Raw genomic sequence first — 16,198 nt, 5'->3', positions numbered from 1 at the left:
AATTCTTATTTACTCTTCTCCTTTTCGGTGCTGGCTCCTCTTCATTTTACTGGTACCCGGCGCAGAGACATCCTCGTGACTTCTATTTCTAAGTGCATCATCTTCAATATGGAGGGGGAGTGGATCTATTGCCTGAGGAACGCTCATTGTAAGGCAATATTTCAGCCAGTCTTCACCTCTTTGTTCCTCTGCTCTATATATTAATTGCTTTAGCATTTTGTATAAAAAAAAAATATAGTATATATTAGTTTTGTCCAGCTTGTATTTGTGGCAATCCGAAGGCTTTTATTCAATAATCAGTAAAATCCAGGTACAGAAAGCAGAGTCTACATGTTTCGGGCACAATGCAATTTCAGCCCTTACTCATGACTCAGTGCCGATATTCACAATAAAAATTAGCTTTTCGAATATTCGCGCTCAACACTAGTTAGGATCCTCGTGGTATACAGTTATCACCTGATAACCACATTATGGTACATTATCAATATATAGTTGAATATATATATATATATATATATATATATATATATATATATATATATATTAGGGTTGTCCCGATACCGATACTAGTATCGGTATCGGGACCGATTCCGAGTTTTCTCGGCGGTACTCAGCCGCCGATACCCCGCCCCGATACATAAATAGAATACTATGGGCGTAACTATGGGCGGGGCCCGGTGCAGTCACTGTACTCTTACACCGGGCCCCGCCGCTCACCGAAGTATTTATAAACGTGAATCCTTATCCTGTTATTAAGTTGAACTAACGCTGCCCTCTCCCATGTCCCCCCTGTATCCCCACAGCACTTACTTAAGCTTCCATAGCAGGCAGAGCAGACGGCAGCAGTAACGTCACTCACTGACGTCGCGCGTCTGCTCCGCCCACTTTATGAGTGAAGCAGGCGGAGCAGGCGCGCGACGTCAGTGAGTGACGTTACTGGTGCCGTCCGCTCTGCCTGCTATGGAAGCTTAAGTAAGTGCTGTGGAGATACAGGGGGATACAGGGGAACATGGGAGAGCGCAGCGTTAGTTCAACTTAACAACAGGATAAGGATTCACGTTTATAAATACTTCGGTGAGCGGCGGGGCCCGGTGTATTGGGGGACACTGTTATGAGGGGGATCTGTGGATGACATATAGCAGTGTCATCCACAGATCCTCCCCATAACAGTTCCATCCACAGATCCCCTATAACAGCACCATCCACAGATCCCCCACCAAATAACAATGCCATCCTCAGATCCCCCCACCCCATAACAATGCCATCCACAGATATCCCACCCCATAGCAGTACCATCCACAGATCCCCATAACAGTGCCATCCACAGATCCCCCATAACAGTGCCATCCACAGATCCCCCATAACAGTGCCATCCACAGATCCCCCATAACAGCGCCATCCACAGATCCCCCATAACAGTGCCATCCACAGATCCCCCATAACAGTGCCATCCACAGATCCCCCATAACAGTGCCATCCACAGATCCCCATAACAGTGCCATCCACAGATCCCCCATAACAGCACCATCCACAGATCCCCATAACAGCGCCATCCACAGATCCCCCATAACAGTGCCATCCACAGATCCCCCATAACAGTGCCATCCACAGATCCCCATAACAGTGCCATCCACAGATCCCCCATAACAGTGCCATCCACAGATCCCCCATAACAGTGCCATCCACAGATCCCCATAACAGTGCCATCCACAGATCCCCCATAACAGTGCCATCCACAGATCCCCCACATGACAGTGCGTCATCCACAGATCCCCCAAAACGGTCACATGACATTTAAAAAAAGTATCGGTATTCGGTATCGGTGACTACTTGAAAAAAAGTATCGGTACTTGTACTCGGTCCTAAAAAAGTGGTATCGGGACAACCCTAATATATATATATATATATATATATATATATATATATATATATATATATATATATATACACATATACATATACATACACATACACATACATACATACATACACACACACCTTTAAATCCCATTATTGACTTTTTCTATATACAGTACAGACCAAATGTTTAGACACACCTTCTCATTCAAAGAGTTTTCTTTATTTTCATGACTATGAAGGCATCAAAACTATGAATTAACACATGTGGAATTATATACATAACAAACAAGTGTGAAACAACTGAAAATATGTCATATTCTAGGTTCTTCAAAGTAGCCACCTTTTGCTTTGATTACTGCTTTGCAAACTCTTGGCATTTTATTGATGAGCTTCAAGAGGTAGTCCCCTGAAATGGTCTTCCAACAGTCTTGAAGGAGTTCCCAGAGATGCTTAGCACTTGTTGGCCCTTTTGCCTTCACTCTGCGGTCCAGCTCACACCAAACCATCTCGATTGGGTTCAGGTCCGGTGACTGTGGAGGCCAGGTCATCTGGCGCAGCACCCCATCACTCTCCTTCATGGTCAAATAGCCCTTACTTTCAAAGTTTTCCCAATTTTTCGGCTGACTGACTGACCTTCATTTCTTAAAGTAATGATGGCCACTCGTTTTTCTTTACTTAGCTGCTTTTTTCTTGCCATAATACAAATTCTAGGAATCTATTCAGTAGGACTATCAGCTGTGTATCCACCTGACTTCTCCTCAACGCAACTGATGGTCCCAACCCCATTTATAAGGCAAGAAATCCCACTTATTAAACCTGACAGGGCACACCTGTGAAGTGAAAACCATTTCAGGGGACTACCTCTTGAAGCTCATCAAGAGAATGCCAAGAGTGTGCAAAGCAGTAATCAAAGCAAAAGGTGGATACTTTGAAGAACCTAGAATATGACATATTTTCAGTTGTTTCACACTTGTTTGTTATGTATATAATTCCACGTGTTAATTCATAGTTTTGATGCCTTCAGTGTGAATCTACAATTTTCATAGTCATGAAAATAAAGAAAACTCTTTGAATGAGAAGGTGTGTCCAAAGTTTTGGTCTGTGTATATATATATATATATATATATATATATATATATATATATATATATATATATATATATATATATATATATATATATATATATATATATATATCTATATCTATATCTATATCTATATATCCCCATGTATTGCTAAATTGAAACTGCAATGTTAGTGGATATACCGGATTAGCTGTGCAGATTGATATATAGTTTTGTGAGGAATGATTCTGTAATTGTATACATTTATATTCCTCCTCATTCTGGACTGTGAAGTCCGGGAGGCGGTCCTATCAGTGATTGACAGCCTTCACCCTATGACTGTTTATACAGAGATAGCTGTCAATCACTGATAGGACCGCCTCCCTGACTTCAATACCCAGAATGAGCAGGAATATAAAAGGATAAATTACAAGTTTTACTGAATCTTTTCCCATAAAACTACATATCAAATTGCTTAGCGAATCCTGCTCTATAACATACTGCCTGCAGTTAACTTTGTATTTTCATGGTAACAGGTTTTCTGTAAGGATCAAGCGCCCTCTGTTGTGCATTACAAGTACATGGATTTCTTCAAGCCCCTTCAGAAGGTATGACAGTTGCAGAAATATCTTCAACAAGTCTGTTTGAACTCACCTAGCTTTCACTAATAAACAATACATCAAAAACTGCAACACACGGACTGGTATGAATCCAATCTTATTGATTCCATCATGAAAGGCAATTCAAATCAGATATATAACAAAAACTACTCAGATTTTAACATTTTAAAAGCCATATTGGCCCAGAAGAGGAAAGGAAACATTAGTATAGTGACTGCACGTGGCTCATGGCTTCCATGTTGAACATACTACTCTTCTCACCTATGATGTCACAGTAAAAAACATAAAACTGACAGTTAATACTAAAGTAATAGACATATCTCACAGTCAGATCTTTACTGTACTATTGCTCTTTTAGTGGCATAAGTATTACCTGCTGCACTATATAGGTGTCTGTACTGTATAGGAGTTTTAACCTTTTGCTACTAAATCTGTAGCAAATCCATAGCAAAATGATAATGTAACATATGTATGCTGCAAAATGAGTGGTCAAATCTAGAATATCAGCCTAAGATCTCATGTACACGACAGAGGCCTGTGCATGGAAACTGTATGACAGGGCACGGAAGCTGTTTAGCTCTGCCGTGAACAGGCAACTCTGCCAGGAATATAAATCCCCAGCTTGAAATATGCTTCCATTCTTGGCTTCCCTGGCTTATGAATTGCACAATATGCTATTTTTATACGTCTTCACTAATAGAATTACTTATACTGCTAGGAAATCACATTTCCTGGTCTCTAGCAGCGTCCGACTGGCCCACCAGAGTACCAGAGGATCCTCTGGCATTCCTAGGCTCTGATATTAAAGTGGACCCCAAAGGCCCAGGAGAAGACTGCCATTTGGAGGTGCGTTTGGAGCCAATAACTTTCTAAATCTTTGATTCCAATCCTATTAGACTTTATAGATGAAATAGAAATTGGGGCTCAACAATACTTTTCTCTGGTGGACTGAAGGAACCCCAGTCTGACTCTGGGCTATAGGAAGTAAATTTCTCCCATGTCTGCCTGTTTGTACCATATATTGGTACTCCAAACCAGAGCTAGGGTTTAATATATATATATAATTTACTATTGCATAATATATTGCTAATATTCAAATTGTAGCAGAGACAAACATCCCGCATGCAGGACTTTTGTCTCCGCTTAAAAAATCTTCCTCAGCGGAAACCTAACTATAACTATAGACTATAATGGGGTCCGTAGGCCCTGTTCGGCTCAGTTATGTGCCGAATCTGTCCTTTCCGTTCTCGGAGCAGGAAAACTGAAAGGCTGAACGCTGATGTGAACCCAGCCTAACTGGTCTGTGTAAAGGTACAGGACATCTCACAACAAATGCTCATTCTTTGGATGACTGTATTTTTTGGCAAAAAAAATTTATTTAAAAAATCTCAATTTCTGGACAGCAGATCAATAATTATCTATGGGGACAAAACGATCGTAGTCATAATTGCACTTCTCCATACAGAGGAGGTGATTGCTGTATCTAAATGCAGCTCTCACCTACACAGGGAATTATCAGGAAATCTCAGGGTGGGTTCACACTAGCGTTAGGGATTCCATTATGGCTTTCCGTTATAACATGGTTATAACGGAAAATAACAGAATCCATAAGACGGAAGGACGGATCCGTTCTTCTGCCCATAGACTTGTAATATGACGGAATGCAAAACGGAAACCTTTAAAAGGCATTCCGCTTGTTTTCCGTCCTAATAGAAGTCTATGGGAATCAAAACGGATCCGTCTGGTTCCCGTTATTCAAGAAGGAAAACAAAGTCCTGTGGACAGAACTTTGTTTTTCGTCTTGCATAACGGGACCCAGACGGATGCGTTATAATTCCCATATACTTCTATTAGGACGAAAAGCAAACAGAATGCCTTTTAAAGGTTTCCGTTTTGCATTCTGTCTGGGCATTCCGTTATTTTCCGTTATAACCATGTTATAACAAAAAGCCATAACGGAATCCCTAACGCTAGTGTGAACCCACCCTTAGTTTGTTTCCAATAGCCTGAACATCAGTACTTATAAGAGGACCACTGGATTAAAAATAGATCCTGCATTAAAAATATATTTTCATTTTGTACACTATTTTCTTAGCTTAAGGGTCCATTCACACATCCGCAAAATGCGGAACGGAATTGCGGACCCATTCATTTCTATGGGGCAGCACATGTCCTATTCTTGTCCGCAATTGTGGACAAGTATAGGCATTTTCTATTAAGTGCCGGCGATGTGCTGTCCGCAAAATGCGGAACGCACATCGCCGATGTCCGTGTTTTGCGGATCCGTGGATCCGCAAAACACACACGGATGTGTGAATGGACCCTTAGTATATTTCATTCTTGTCACAGTAAGTAAATGCTCAGGTATATTCATGAAGAGCAAAAATACCTCCAGTAGATAAAGGGTTAAATTGCATAATCTCACTCACAGCAGCTTCCATAAACACTTCCACTTAATGACAGTAAGAAACATGGTAATTAGAAATGAGCGAATTTTTTATATTTTGAAATTCGTTCACACTTCATTTGGTGGTAAAAGCAGAATTGCGTTATGGATTCCGTTACCGCGGACCATACCGCAATTCTATGACAGAATGCATACCCTTTAGAGGCATTCCTTTATTGATTCCTCATAATAGAAGTCTATGGGCTGCAAAACTGATCCATCCCGTTTCCCTTATGCAGGGGAGTCCTCTCCTGCATAACGGAAACAGGACGGATCCTCTAAAGGCATTCCGTTATGCATTCTGTCATAGAATTGCGTTATGGTCCGTGGTAATGGAATCCATAACGCAAATCTGCTTTTACTACCAAACGAAGTGTGAATGAATTTCATAACATGAAATTTGCTTATCTCTAATAGTAATAACTAAAAAGATCATGATAACAGAGCATAGCACAAGCCATTAACCCTTACAGTACAGACTGCCAGCTGAAAAGAACACAAATGTAAAACTGCGCCTCTTACCTTGGTTACTATCAGCAGAGAGGGACATCTGGAGCACAATCACCATCATCAGGAGCACAGGACTAATTGTTGTAATCAGGGCCCTGGCCATGAGACACAGCAAGACGCCTGGCTTGTAGCCTGTGGCACTCTGCAGAGGGTAGCCACAAAGGACTACACATGTACACACGTGTGAGTCTCTTTCCAAGGTAAAGCTGGGCCTTCTGGAGAGAAGGCATGATTTACCGCCCTGCAAGCCATGGAGTGTGTAGAAAAGCTCTCTAAGCTTTCCGTGTGTAGTTCATACTTTCACTTTCACTTTAACCCCTCTGCTGTGGCTTGGCTGTGTAGTTTGTCACATTCCATACCTCCCAGCTTTTTAGACAGTCAAAGAGGGACACTTATCTTTCATGACGTGAACGATCCATTTTTTCCTGCATATTCATACACTTCAATAGTTTTCTCCTACGAAACAGAGCAAAAATTATCTGAATATTGAAATTTCTAAAATTCTAATTGCATCAAATAATGAAACAATATACAAGGTGAGGTCAAATACACAGAGAGGAACCAGACAAACACTTTCTGGATCAATATTGTAAATGCAATAATGAAAATCTATACTTCAGATCAAAAAGAGGGGCATTTATGGAGCAAAGAGGGAAAGAGGGACTTGGGTCAAAAAGAGGGACTGTCCCTCCAAAATAAGGACACTTGGGAGATCTGACATTCCACAACTGACAGTACTCTAGTATTTTAAGGCTGTGATAATTAGAGTTGGGTTGGGGGGGGGGGGGGGATGTCAGAAAGGCAAGATGAACAACCTCTAAGCTTTAATTCAAGGGATTTTACAAAAATATTGCAATGACCATTTAGGAATTAGTCATTTTGTATAGTTCCTATGTTCCTAAAAGGCAACATGTCAGTATGCTTCCCTTAGCAGATCCAGCATGCAGGTTGGAGAATTTAAAGGGATTCTGTCATCAGAAATGAGCCCTATAAGCTAAACATATGGCGATGTCCCTTGTAAAACACAGAATCCTAAAGTGAGTTTATCAAATGCCCCTGTGGCTCTGTATTCCTAAAAAAGCAGTTTATATCACCTGTCAATCACTTAAAAATGTGTCCAAGGGGACGTCTCATGGTGAAAGGTGCCCGGCTGCAGCCATCTCGTTTAGGTGCCCAGCGCCGCCTTCTCAGCTGAAATTGCCGCCCTCCCTTTCATGCGATCCACCTACCTCACGTCATCACTGCCTCTCTAACCACCGCTCGCTTCATCCAGATCCCGCGAGCTTTGAACCAGGCTGTAGGAGGTTGGATGGCTGGGATGGGCTGTAATAGGGCAGTCAGTGGAGGTTCGAGCGAAGTGCGCCGGCCGGCGCATGCGCACTTCGCTATACGAGGCCGCTGCCAGTAGTCCGCATGGGCGCATCAGGATATACCTAGTGCGCACGGGCGCATCAGGATATACCTAGTGCGCACGGGCGCATCAGGATATACCTAGTGCGCACGGGCGCATCAGGATATACCTAGTGCGCACGGGCGCATCAGGATATACCTAGTGCGCACGGGCAGGATCTGGATGAAGCGAGCGGTGGTTAGAGAGGCAGTGATGACGTGAGGTAGGCGGATCGCATGAAAGGGAGGGCGGCGATGGGCACCTAAACGAGATGGCTGCAGCCGGGCACCTTTCAACATGAGACGTCCCCTTGGACACATTTTTAAGTGATTGACAGGTGATATAAACCGCTTTTTTAGGAATATAGAGCCACAGGGGCATTTGATAAACTCACTTTAGGATTCTGTGTTTTACAAGGGACATCGCCATATGTTTAGCTTATAGGGCTCATTTCTGATGAAGTTAGGCAAGTTAAGTTGGCTACTCAGTATAAGGAGTGGGTTCCCGCCAAACTAGTGGGAGCACAGTCCCTGTACACGTTCTAAAAACCAGCAATGCGCTCTGGTCCTCACTGCTGATGACATCATGGTCCTAGAAGCAGCGGTGACATTTCAGGGGCACAGATTACCATGCAGCCAATCACTAGTATCAGCAGTACCAAGGAAGCCAGTGATTGGCTAAAGCTTTGACATGTGTGCAAGAAATGTCACTGCAGCAGCCAGAAGAACAAACATCAGCATGTATTTGGGGGTACCATCTCTCCTTGGGGAAAGCGCCTTATTCGGTGTGAGGAGACTTATAGGCCATACATGCTCCTGGAATTATGGGAAGAAAGGGACGCAAATCAGCACTTACTCTGATGCCACCAGCTGTAAGGCAGCTATCCTATAAGTCAACGTTTGAGCCTTTAAATAAGCCTTGAGACATGACTTGAATATTAAATAAGCCAGCACCTCATCTGCAGACAGCTGTTTGAGGGCGATTGCCCCTCATCAGTGCAGAGCAGAGAGTACTGGCTTAAAGGGCTTCTGTCACCCCACTAAACAGTTTTTGTTTTTTTTGGTTACTTTTAATCCCTATACTGCGATTTATGCATACATACTGTAATTAATCATTTTCGCTCAGCAGATTCTGTTAAAAACCTACTTTTAAAATATGCAAATTACCTTGCTACCAGCAAGTAGGGCGGCTACTTGCTGGTAGCAGCCGCATCCTCCTATCCTAAAGACGCCCCCTCCACATGCTGATCGACAGGGCCAGCGGACGGGATCTTTCTCTGCTGGCCCTGTTTGCATTCAAAATCTGGTGCCTGCGCCGTACCTGTCTTCAGTCGGCGCAGGCGCACTGAGAGGAGGACGCTCGCTCAGTCGCTCCTTCCTCAATGCGCCTGTGCCGGGTGTAGATGTGACATCATCGGCGCAGGCGCATTGGGGATGGAGCGGCCGAGCGAGCGTCCTCCTCTCAGTGCGCCTGCGCCGACTGAATACTGTTACGGTGCAGACGCGAGATCTTGATAGCAGACAGGGCCAGCCAGAGAAAGATCCCGTCCGCTGGCCCTGTCAATCAACATGCGGAGGGGGCGTCTTTAGGATAGAAGGATGCGGCTGCTACCAGCAAGTAGCCGCCCTACTTGCTGGTAGCAAGGTAATTTGTATATTTTAAAAGTACGTTTTTAACAATCTGCTGAACGAAAATGATTAATTACAGTATGTATGCATAAATCGCATTATAGGCATTATAAGTAACCAAAAAAAAACAAAAAAAAAAAAAAACTGTTTAGTGGGGTGACAGAAGCCCTTTAAGTTGGTGAGAGGCATAAATCAGGATTTGGAGGGTACTATCTCTCCTTAGGGAAAGAGCACCTTAGTCAGCGTGAGGAGATCTTTGGGCTATACGTGCTCCAAGTGCAGAGCAGGTGGCATTAGAGACAAAGTTTGTTAAGAAAGGGAATTCTGAGAAGAAAGGGAGGCAAATGAGCTCTTAACAAGCTCTGACTCTAATGCCACCAGATGTAAGGCAGCTATCCTATAAGTCAATGTCCAACCCTTGAAATAGGCCTTGAGACATGACTCGGATATTAAATAAGCCAGCACCTCATTTGCAGACAGCTTTTTCGGGGTGATTGCACCTCATCAGTGCAGAGCAGAGAGTACTGGTGTCAGTATTGGGTCCTCATCAGTGCAGAGCAGAGAGTACTGGTGTCAGTATTGGGTCCTCATCAGTGCAGAGCAGAGAGTACTGGTGTCAGTATTGGGTCCTCTTCAGTGCAGAGCAGAGAGTACTGGTGTCAGTATTGGGTCCTCTTCAGTGCAGAGCAGAGAGTACTGGTGTCAGTATTGGGTCCTCATCAGTGCAGAGCAGAGAGTACTGGTGTCAGTATTGGGTCCTCTTCAGTGCAGAGCAGAGAGTACTGGTGTCAGTATTGGGTCCTCATCAGTGCAGAGCAGAGAGTACTGGTGTCAGTATTGGGTCCTCATCAGTGCAGAGCAGAGAGTACTGGTGTCAGTATTGGGTCCTCTTCAGTGCAGAGCAGAGAGTACTGGTGTCAGTATTGGGTCCTCTTCAGTGCAGAGCAGAGAGTACTGGTGTCAGTATTGGGTCCTCATCAGTGCAGAGCAGAGAGTACTGGTGTCAGTATTGGGTCCTCATCAGTGCAGAGAGTACTGGTGTCAGTATTGGGCCATGACCTCACCGTAGTGTGGCAGAGCTCTGTCTGCACACTGCAGCACCATGGGTCCCAGCTCTGGCCTACCTTGCAGGAGGAGAAGGCACCCGCCAGCATACTTCCGCATCTGCCCTCACTGCCAGGTCTCATCTTATGGATATGTGCATGCACCTCTCCCTTTGTTATAGGAGTGGAGAGCAGGCTTCCTGATTACTGTCCCCGCCAGGAGGTGGGGTTACTGGTATTTAGGGCAGCTTCACTGACCATAAAGTGCTGTGTGGTTGTTATAACTGATGATCTCTGCTGAAGCGTCCTGCCCTGCTGGGTACTGAGCTTTTGCTAATTAACCCTGACCGTCCCTCCCTGTCTGCCTCCAGCATTGAGCCCTGCATTGCCTGACTATGAATCTGCCTGCTGTCATCTGTAAGTTTGTCTGGACCTCTGACCTTGCACTGCCTGATCACAAGTCCACCTGACCCAGTATACCGTATAAGGCTACTTTCACACTAGCGTTCGGGGCTCCGCTTGTGAGTTCCGTTTGAAGGGGCTCACAAGCGGCCCCGAACGGATCCGTCCAGCCCTAATGCATTCTGAATGGATGCGGATCTGCTCAGAATGCATCAGTCTGGCACCGTTTGTCCTCCGCTCCGCTCAGCAGGTGGACACCTGAACGCAGCTTGCAGCGTTCGGGTGTCCGCCTGGCCGTGCGGAGGCAAACGGATCCGTCCAGACTTACAATGTAAGTCAATGGGGACAGATCCGTTTGAAGTTGACACTATATGGCTCAATTTTCAAACGGATCCGTCCCCCATTGACTTTCAATGTAAAGTCAAAACGGATCCGTTTGCATTATCATGAAAAAAAAAAATATATATATATTTTTTTTGTTCATGCTAATGCAAACGGATCCGTTCTGAACGGATCTAAACGTTTGCATTATAGGTGCGGATCCGTCTGTGCAGATACCAGACGGATCCGCACCTAACGCAGGTGTGAAAGTAGCCTTACTCTGAACTTTGTTTTGCCTTGGTTTCAAGTGACTTTTGTCTACCTTCTGCCAGTAAATATCATCATCTGTTCCATTACTCTGCCTTTGTTGGACTCTGTACTAGGGTTGTCTCACAATCGATACTTTTATACCAGTATCGATTCGGTACCGGGATTTTCATTTTTTTGATACTAGGCTGCGCAGCCCAGAATCTCCTCTTATGAGCTATTGTTCTGTGTCCAGAGTCAGTGGGGAGGGACGGAGTCCCTCCCTCTTATAACACGGCTGCCGCTGAGCCCAATTAAATGAGCGGGCTCTGAAGCTGCCTGCACCACTGCCACCAATTAATGTGTGGTGAATTAAGGCAGGAGGAGGGATGGGGAAGGTAATAAACCGCTGCGCCGTCTGAGCTAGTGAGCTCAGCGAACGGCAGCAGCTGCAGCCTCCTCCTCCTGAGTCTTGTGTTCTCCCCAGCGCAGGTCCCTTGCCCACAATAAAGGCAGGCAAGAAACATGTATCAGGCAGACAGCAAGATTTGGGGTTAATGTGACTCATTAACCCCAATCTTGCCACTATCATTTTTTAAACATGATGGGTCACATATTTTTAGTGTCAGGCTGGGCACATGCTTTTGGACTGGACCCCATGTGCCTCACATTAATAGTAAGTGACCCCCAAAGTACCATCTGACATAATGGGCAACGTGGGGGTTAATGTGAGTTACAGAATACAGGCCACTTAGGCTACTTCCACACTAACGGTAGCCCACCGTGCCGCCGGAAGTCCGCTCCAGACCTATTTACTATAATGGGGGCGTGCTGGCCCAGCCGCATTATGGCAAACAGGTCAAGAGGCGGGCGAACAAAAACTACAGCACGCTGCGTTTTTTTTGTCCGGCCACCTCTCTGCCTGTTTGCCATACTGGGGCTGGACCTCCAGTCCGCCCCCATTATAGTAAATGGGTCTGGAGCGACTTCCGGCGGCACGGTGGGCTAGCGTTAGCACGGATCCGGCAGGCTGTTCCCCTGCCGGAAAAGGCTACTGCAAGTGTGAAAGTAGCCTTATTAATGTGAGGCACATGGATTGAATTCATAAGGCTGTGAAAAATAGCAAGTGACTGTTCATGTAGCTCATGCATTAACCCCATGTTGACCATTATGCAACATGGATACTCGATAGGGTTATTATCATGTAGCAGCTGACCTCACAGCCTCACACATTTACAACCCCAATCTGTGTCGATTTTTATGAAGCTTAACCCCCCCAACCACTACCACCCCAAATAATCAAAAGGCTTTTTTTGTTTATTTTATTTTTGCGTGGTAACGAATGGTATGGAGTATCGCAATACTTTTTTATGGTATCGAAACAAAATCAAAATTTTGGTATCGAGACAACCCTACTCTGTAAACACTGCTGCAGTTAGCTGCTTTCTGGGTGACTGGTATAAACACCAGGGTCGTGACTCTGGAAGGCAGCAGTCAGCAATATTTGGCTAATTCCTAGTCCACTATCAGCTGGCCCACAGGATCCCCATCCTCTGGTCGTGACAACTGGCTTAAGTGGCCTAAATCAGGATTTGGAGGGTATTATCTCTTGTTAGGAAAAGAGCACCTTAGGTTACATGCACATGAACATATTTTGCTTCCTTTCCGTTTTTTTTGCGGATAGAATGCGGACCCATTCATTTCAATGGGTCCGCAAAAAATGCGTGTGCTGTCCGCATCGGTATGTCCGTTCCGTAGCCCCGCAAAAAAAATAGAACATGTCCTATTCTTGTCCGTTTTGCGGACAAGGATTGGCATTGTTACAATGGATCTGCAAAAAAAACAAAAACGGATGGCATCCTTTTTTTGCGGATCCGCAATTTGGGGACCGCAAAACACATAAGGTTGTGTGCATGTAGCCTTAATCAGCGTGAGGAGACTTATAGGCTATACATGCTCCTAGTGCAGAGCAGGTGGCATTAGAGACAAAGCTTGTTAAGAGCTCATTTGCAACCATTTCTTCCCAGAATTCCAGAGGACCATTTATGGCCTATAAGTCTCCTCACGCCGACTAAGGTGCTCTCTCCCCAAGGAGAGATAGTACCCCCCAAATCTTGACCAGAGCAAGACACTGGAAGAAGTAGGGTGTGTTATCTTTGACCATTTACAAGGACTGCCTGAGTTTTTTACTTGGACATCCTCTTTAAGACCCACTATACCATCTCACATCTATAATGGCTTAGTGAAGGTCTTGTACTATACAGCTGACAACCCACTGCAAAGGTTGGAATTGAGCTAACTCCCGTTTTGGCCATCTCGGAATAGGACAAAACAAAATACATTTCATTGTGCAAAAGTCGGAAATCAAACAGCATGTCTGGATCAAGAGACCAGGAAAGATGGCAGGTGACCCAAGAAGCATTGAAACAGGAATAGTGAGGGATTGGTAAGGTGATTATTACTTTTTTATTATTTTACACTGAAAAGTCTCAAGTCTTTCGTAACCCCATCACACCCATGCCATATAGTTGGCATAGTAATATGCTCTGTTTGGTGTTTTTTGCCATACTGTACATGGTTGGTGGAGCCCAACTCTTGGCACTACAGTCAATCAGGTGTTTGAAAGTTCTATAACACTCGAGAGACTTAAGACAGCATTTTTCTTTCATAATTTTTTTTAAATAACTGATCAACAGGGGTCCAGAGGATCAAATCCCACCTATCAAATATTGACTGCCTATCCTGAGAAGAAGCTAAGTTTTAATGAAATGGAAGAACTCTTTAAAGGTTTTCTTCCGAGATATTTTAACAGATGACCCATCTCCAGCATAAATCATCAGTATTTGATTGGTAGGGGTCTGAGATCCGGGACCCTCGTCTGTCAGCTGTATGAGAAGGCACCGGCACTTGCAGTAGCGCCGTGGCCTTCTCGCAGCTTTGCCTAGGCCATGTGGTGTCACGTTCATCGGTCACATGGCATAGGTGCAGCACAGCCCCATTTATGTGAATGGGGCTGAGCTACGATACTAAGCACAGCCGCTGTACAATGTACGGCACTCTGCTTGTTAAGCTGTAAAAAGTCTGCAGCGCTGCTGCGAGTGCCGGTGCTTTCTCATACAGCTGATCGGCGGGGGGTCCAGGGTGTCAGACCCCCACTGATGAGATATTGTTTATCCATAGGCCATCAGTTAAAATATCTCAGAAAACCCTTTTAAGTTGTGCTGTGATCATTTTGTTGTAAAGAAGGGTTTTTTCTTCTCTACACTTACATGAAAGCAAAACTTTGTCTTTTTCTAATTGTGATATCAAACATAAACATTTATTTAACATATAGGGGTCTTTAGGTCATGTGATGTGGCAAGGTTTTTGTCTTTATATTCCTCAACATTAAACCGTCTGTCCAGACAGATGTTATTTGTGGAAGAGAGTGGGCAGCCTCCCCTGAGAAGAGCAGACAGCAGAGCAAGGAGCGCTGGTCCCTGGTCTCCCACCCACTGTAGCGGGCATGGTCCTTATACTTATGTAGTGAGGACACTGGGTGCTGCATCCATAGCACTGATAATTATATGAATTGGCTCTACCCCCTCACCAGGGGCGTTGCTAGGTTAAAACATTCCAACAAGAATCACACTCCAGCTCTTCCAAAACCAAATGAAGCTAACCAGAGCAAGGAGTAATGGGTAAAGTCAGACTAAATGGAGAGAGGTAAAGGTCACATGATCCACACCTGAACAGAAGGTGTAGACTTACCAGCAACACACAGACAAAGTGAAACCAAAAGAGGCTGTCAGATTACTCACGTGCAGTCAGTCTTTCAAACCTTCTAACACCTGTTACAGGTGTGACAGGCAGTGGACGTAGACTGGGTCCTAGAGTCCGGAAGATAGAATAAAGCGGCTATATCCACTGGTGTTAGCCGGTATTGATTTCAATATCCCCAGGATATGTTTGTGTTGGGGCCGCATCTGCTCAATAGTATCTCTCACTGTTCTATACCAGATGCGTTTCGGGGCTACAACTGCCCCTTCCTCAGTGGTTGAACAGTGAGTACCACAGGGCTTCCTTTTATAAGGTGCATAAGAAATAAAGCAATGCTTACTGGAATAGTAAGAGATCTTCAATATATGGACCTCGAATCCTGTCTGAAACTGATTCCAGAGCAGCTATGCATGTTGCTAGGGATCTAATTGTAATAAAAGGCTGGTGCGTAATAGGAATTCACATTACTTATACTGAACTATGTGTGTCACGGCCTTTGGTGTGCGCCGTGACACTGTTGCCACGCATGCTGTTGCCTGTGGCAACGTGTTGCTTTTTATGCTTGTGTGTGCACTTTCCCTTTAAGTTATTTCCTTCTGTCTGGTAGTCGTGGGGTTAATGTCTTCCTTGGTGTGGAACTGGGTGTGGTCTCTAGGCTATATTTATCCTTGTGTTTTGAGCCTGAGATCTAGTTTTGTCTCCAGCCTTGGTGTGTGTGTTGGAGTGTTGATGTTCCTGGATTCCATCTGTCCAATCTTAGAGCCATCCTAGTTGAACATCAATGTCACCACCTTGTTTCTATGTTCTATCCCCTACCCTTACCTGTTGTGTTTGGTGTGGGTTTGTTATGGGTGTGTGGTGATGTCTTGTTTGGTGTACTATGTCTGGCGTGTTTGGTGTTATGCCTGG

The 16,198-nt window shown here is 44.6% G+C and overlaps 1 protein-coding gene across 4 annotated transcripts in view; it reads right to left on the bottom strand.

Moving 5' to 3' along the window:
* IL15RA (interleukin 15 receptor subunit alpha) overlaps positions 1-6,771 on the bottom strand; it is an 84,575-nt gene extending 77,804 nt beyond the window's left edge. For all 4 annotated transcript variants that reach the window (XM_040413339.1, XM_040413334.1, XM_040413338.1 and 1 more), the window contains exon 1: positions 6,513-6,771. Coding sequence is in view for 3 of the 4 variants with exons in the window: in XM_040413334.1 (XP_040269268.1) it covers positions 6,513-6,603 (91 nt within the window). In the remaining variant the exon portion in view is untranslated. The remainder of the gene's footprint in view (positions 1-6,512) is intronic.
* Positions 6,772-16,198: the final 9,427 nt, after the last annotated feature.

This window comes from Bufo bufo, chromosome 1, assembly GCF_905171765.1.
Source record: "Bufo bufo chromosome 1, aBufBuf1.1, whole genome shotgun sequence".
In the NCBI taxonomy this organism is placed as follows: Eukaryota; Metazoa; Chordata; class Amphibia; order Anura; family Bufonidae; genus Bufo; species Bufo bufo.
This window is presented reverse-complemented; position numbering and strand designations above follow the sequence as displayed.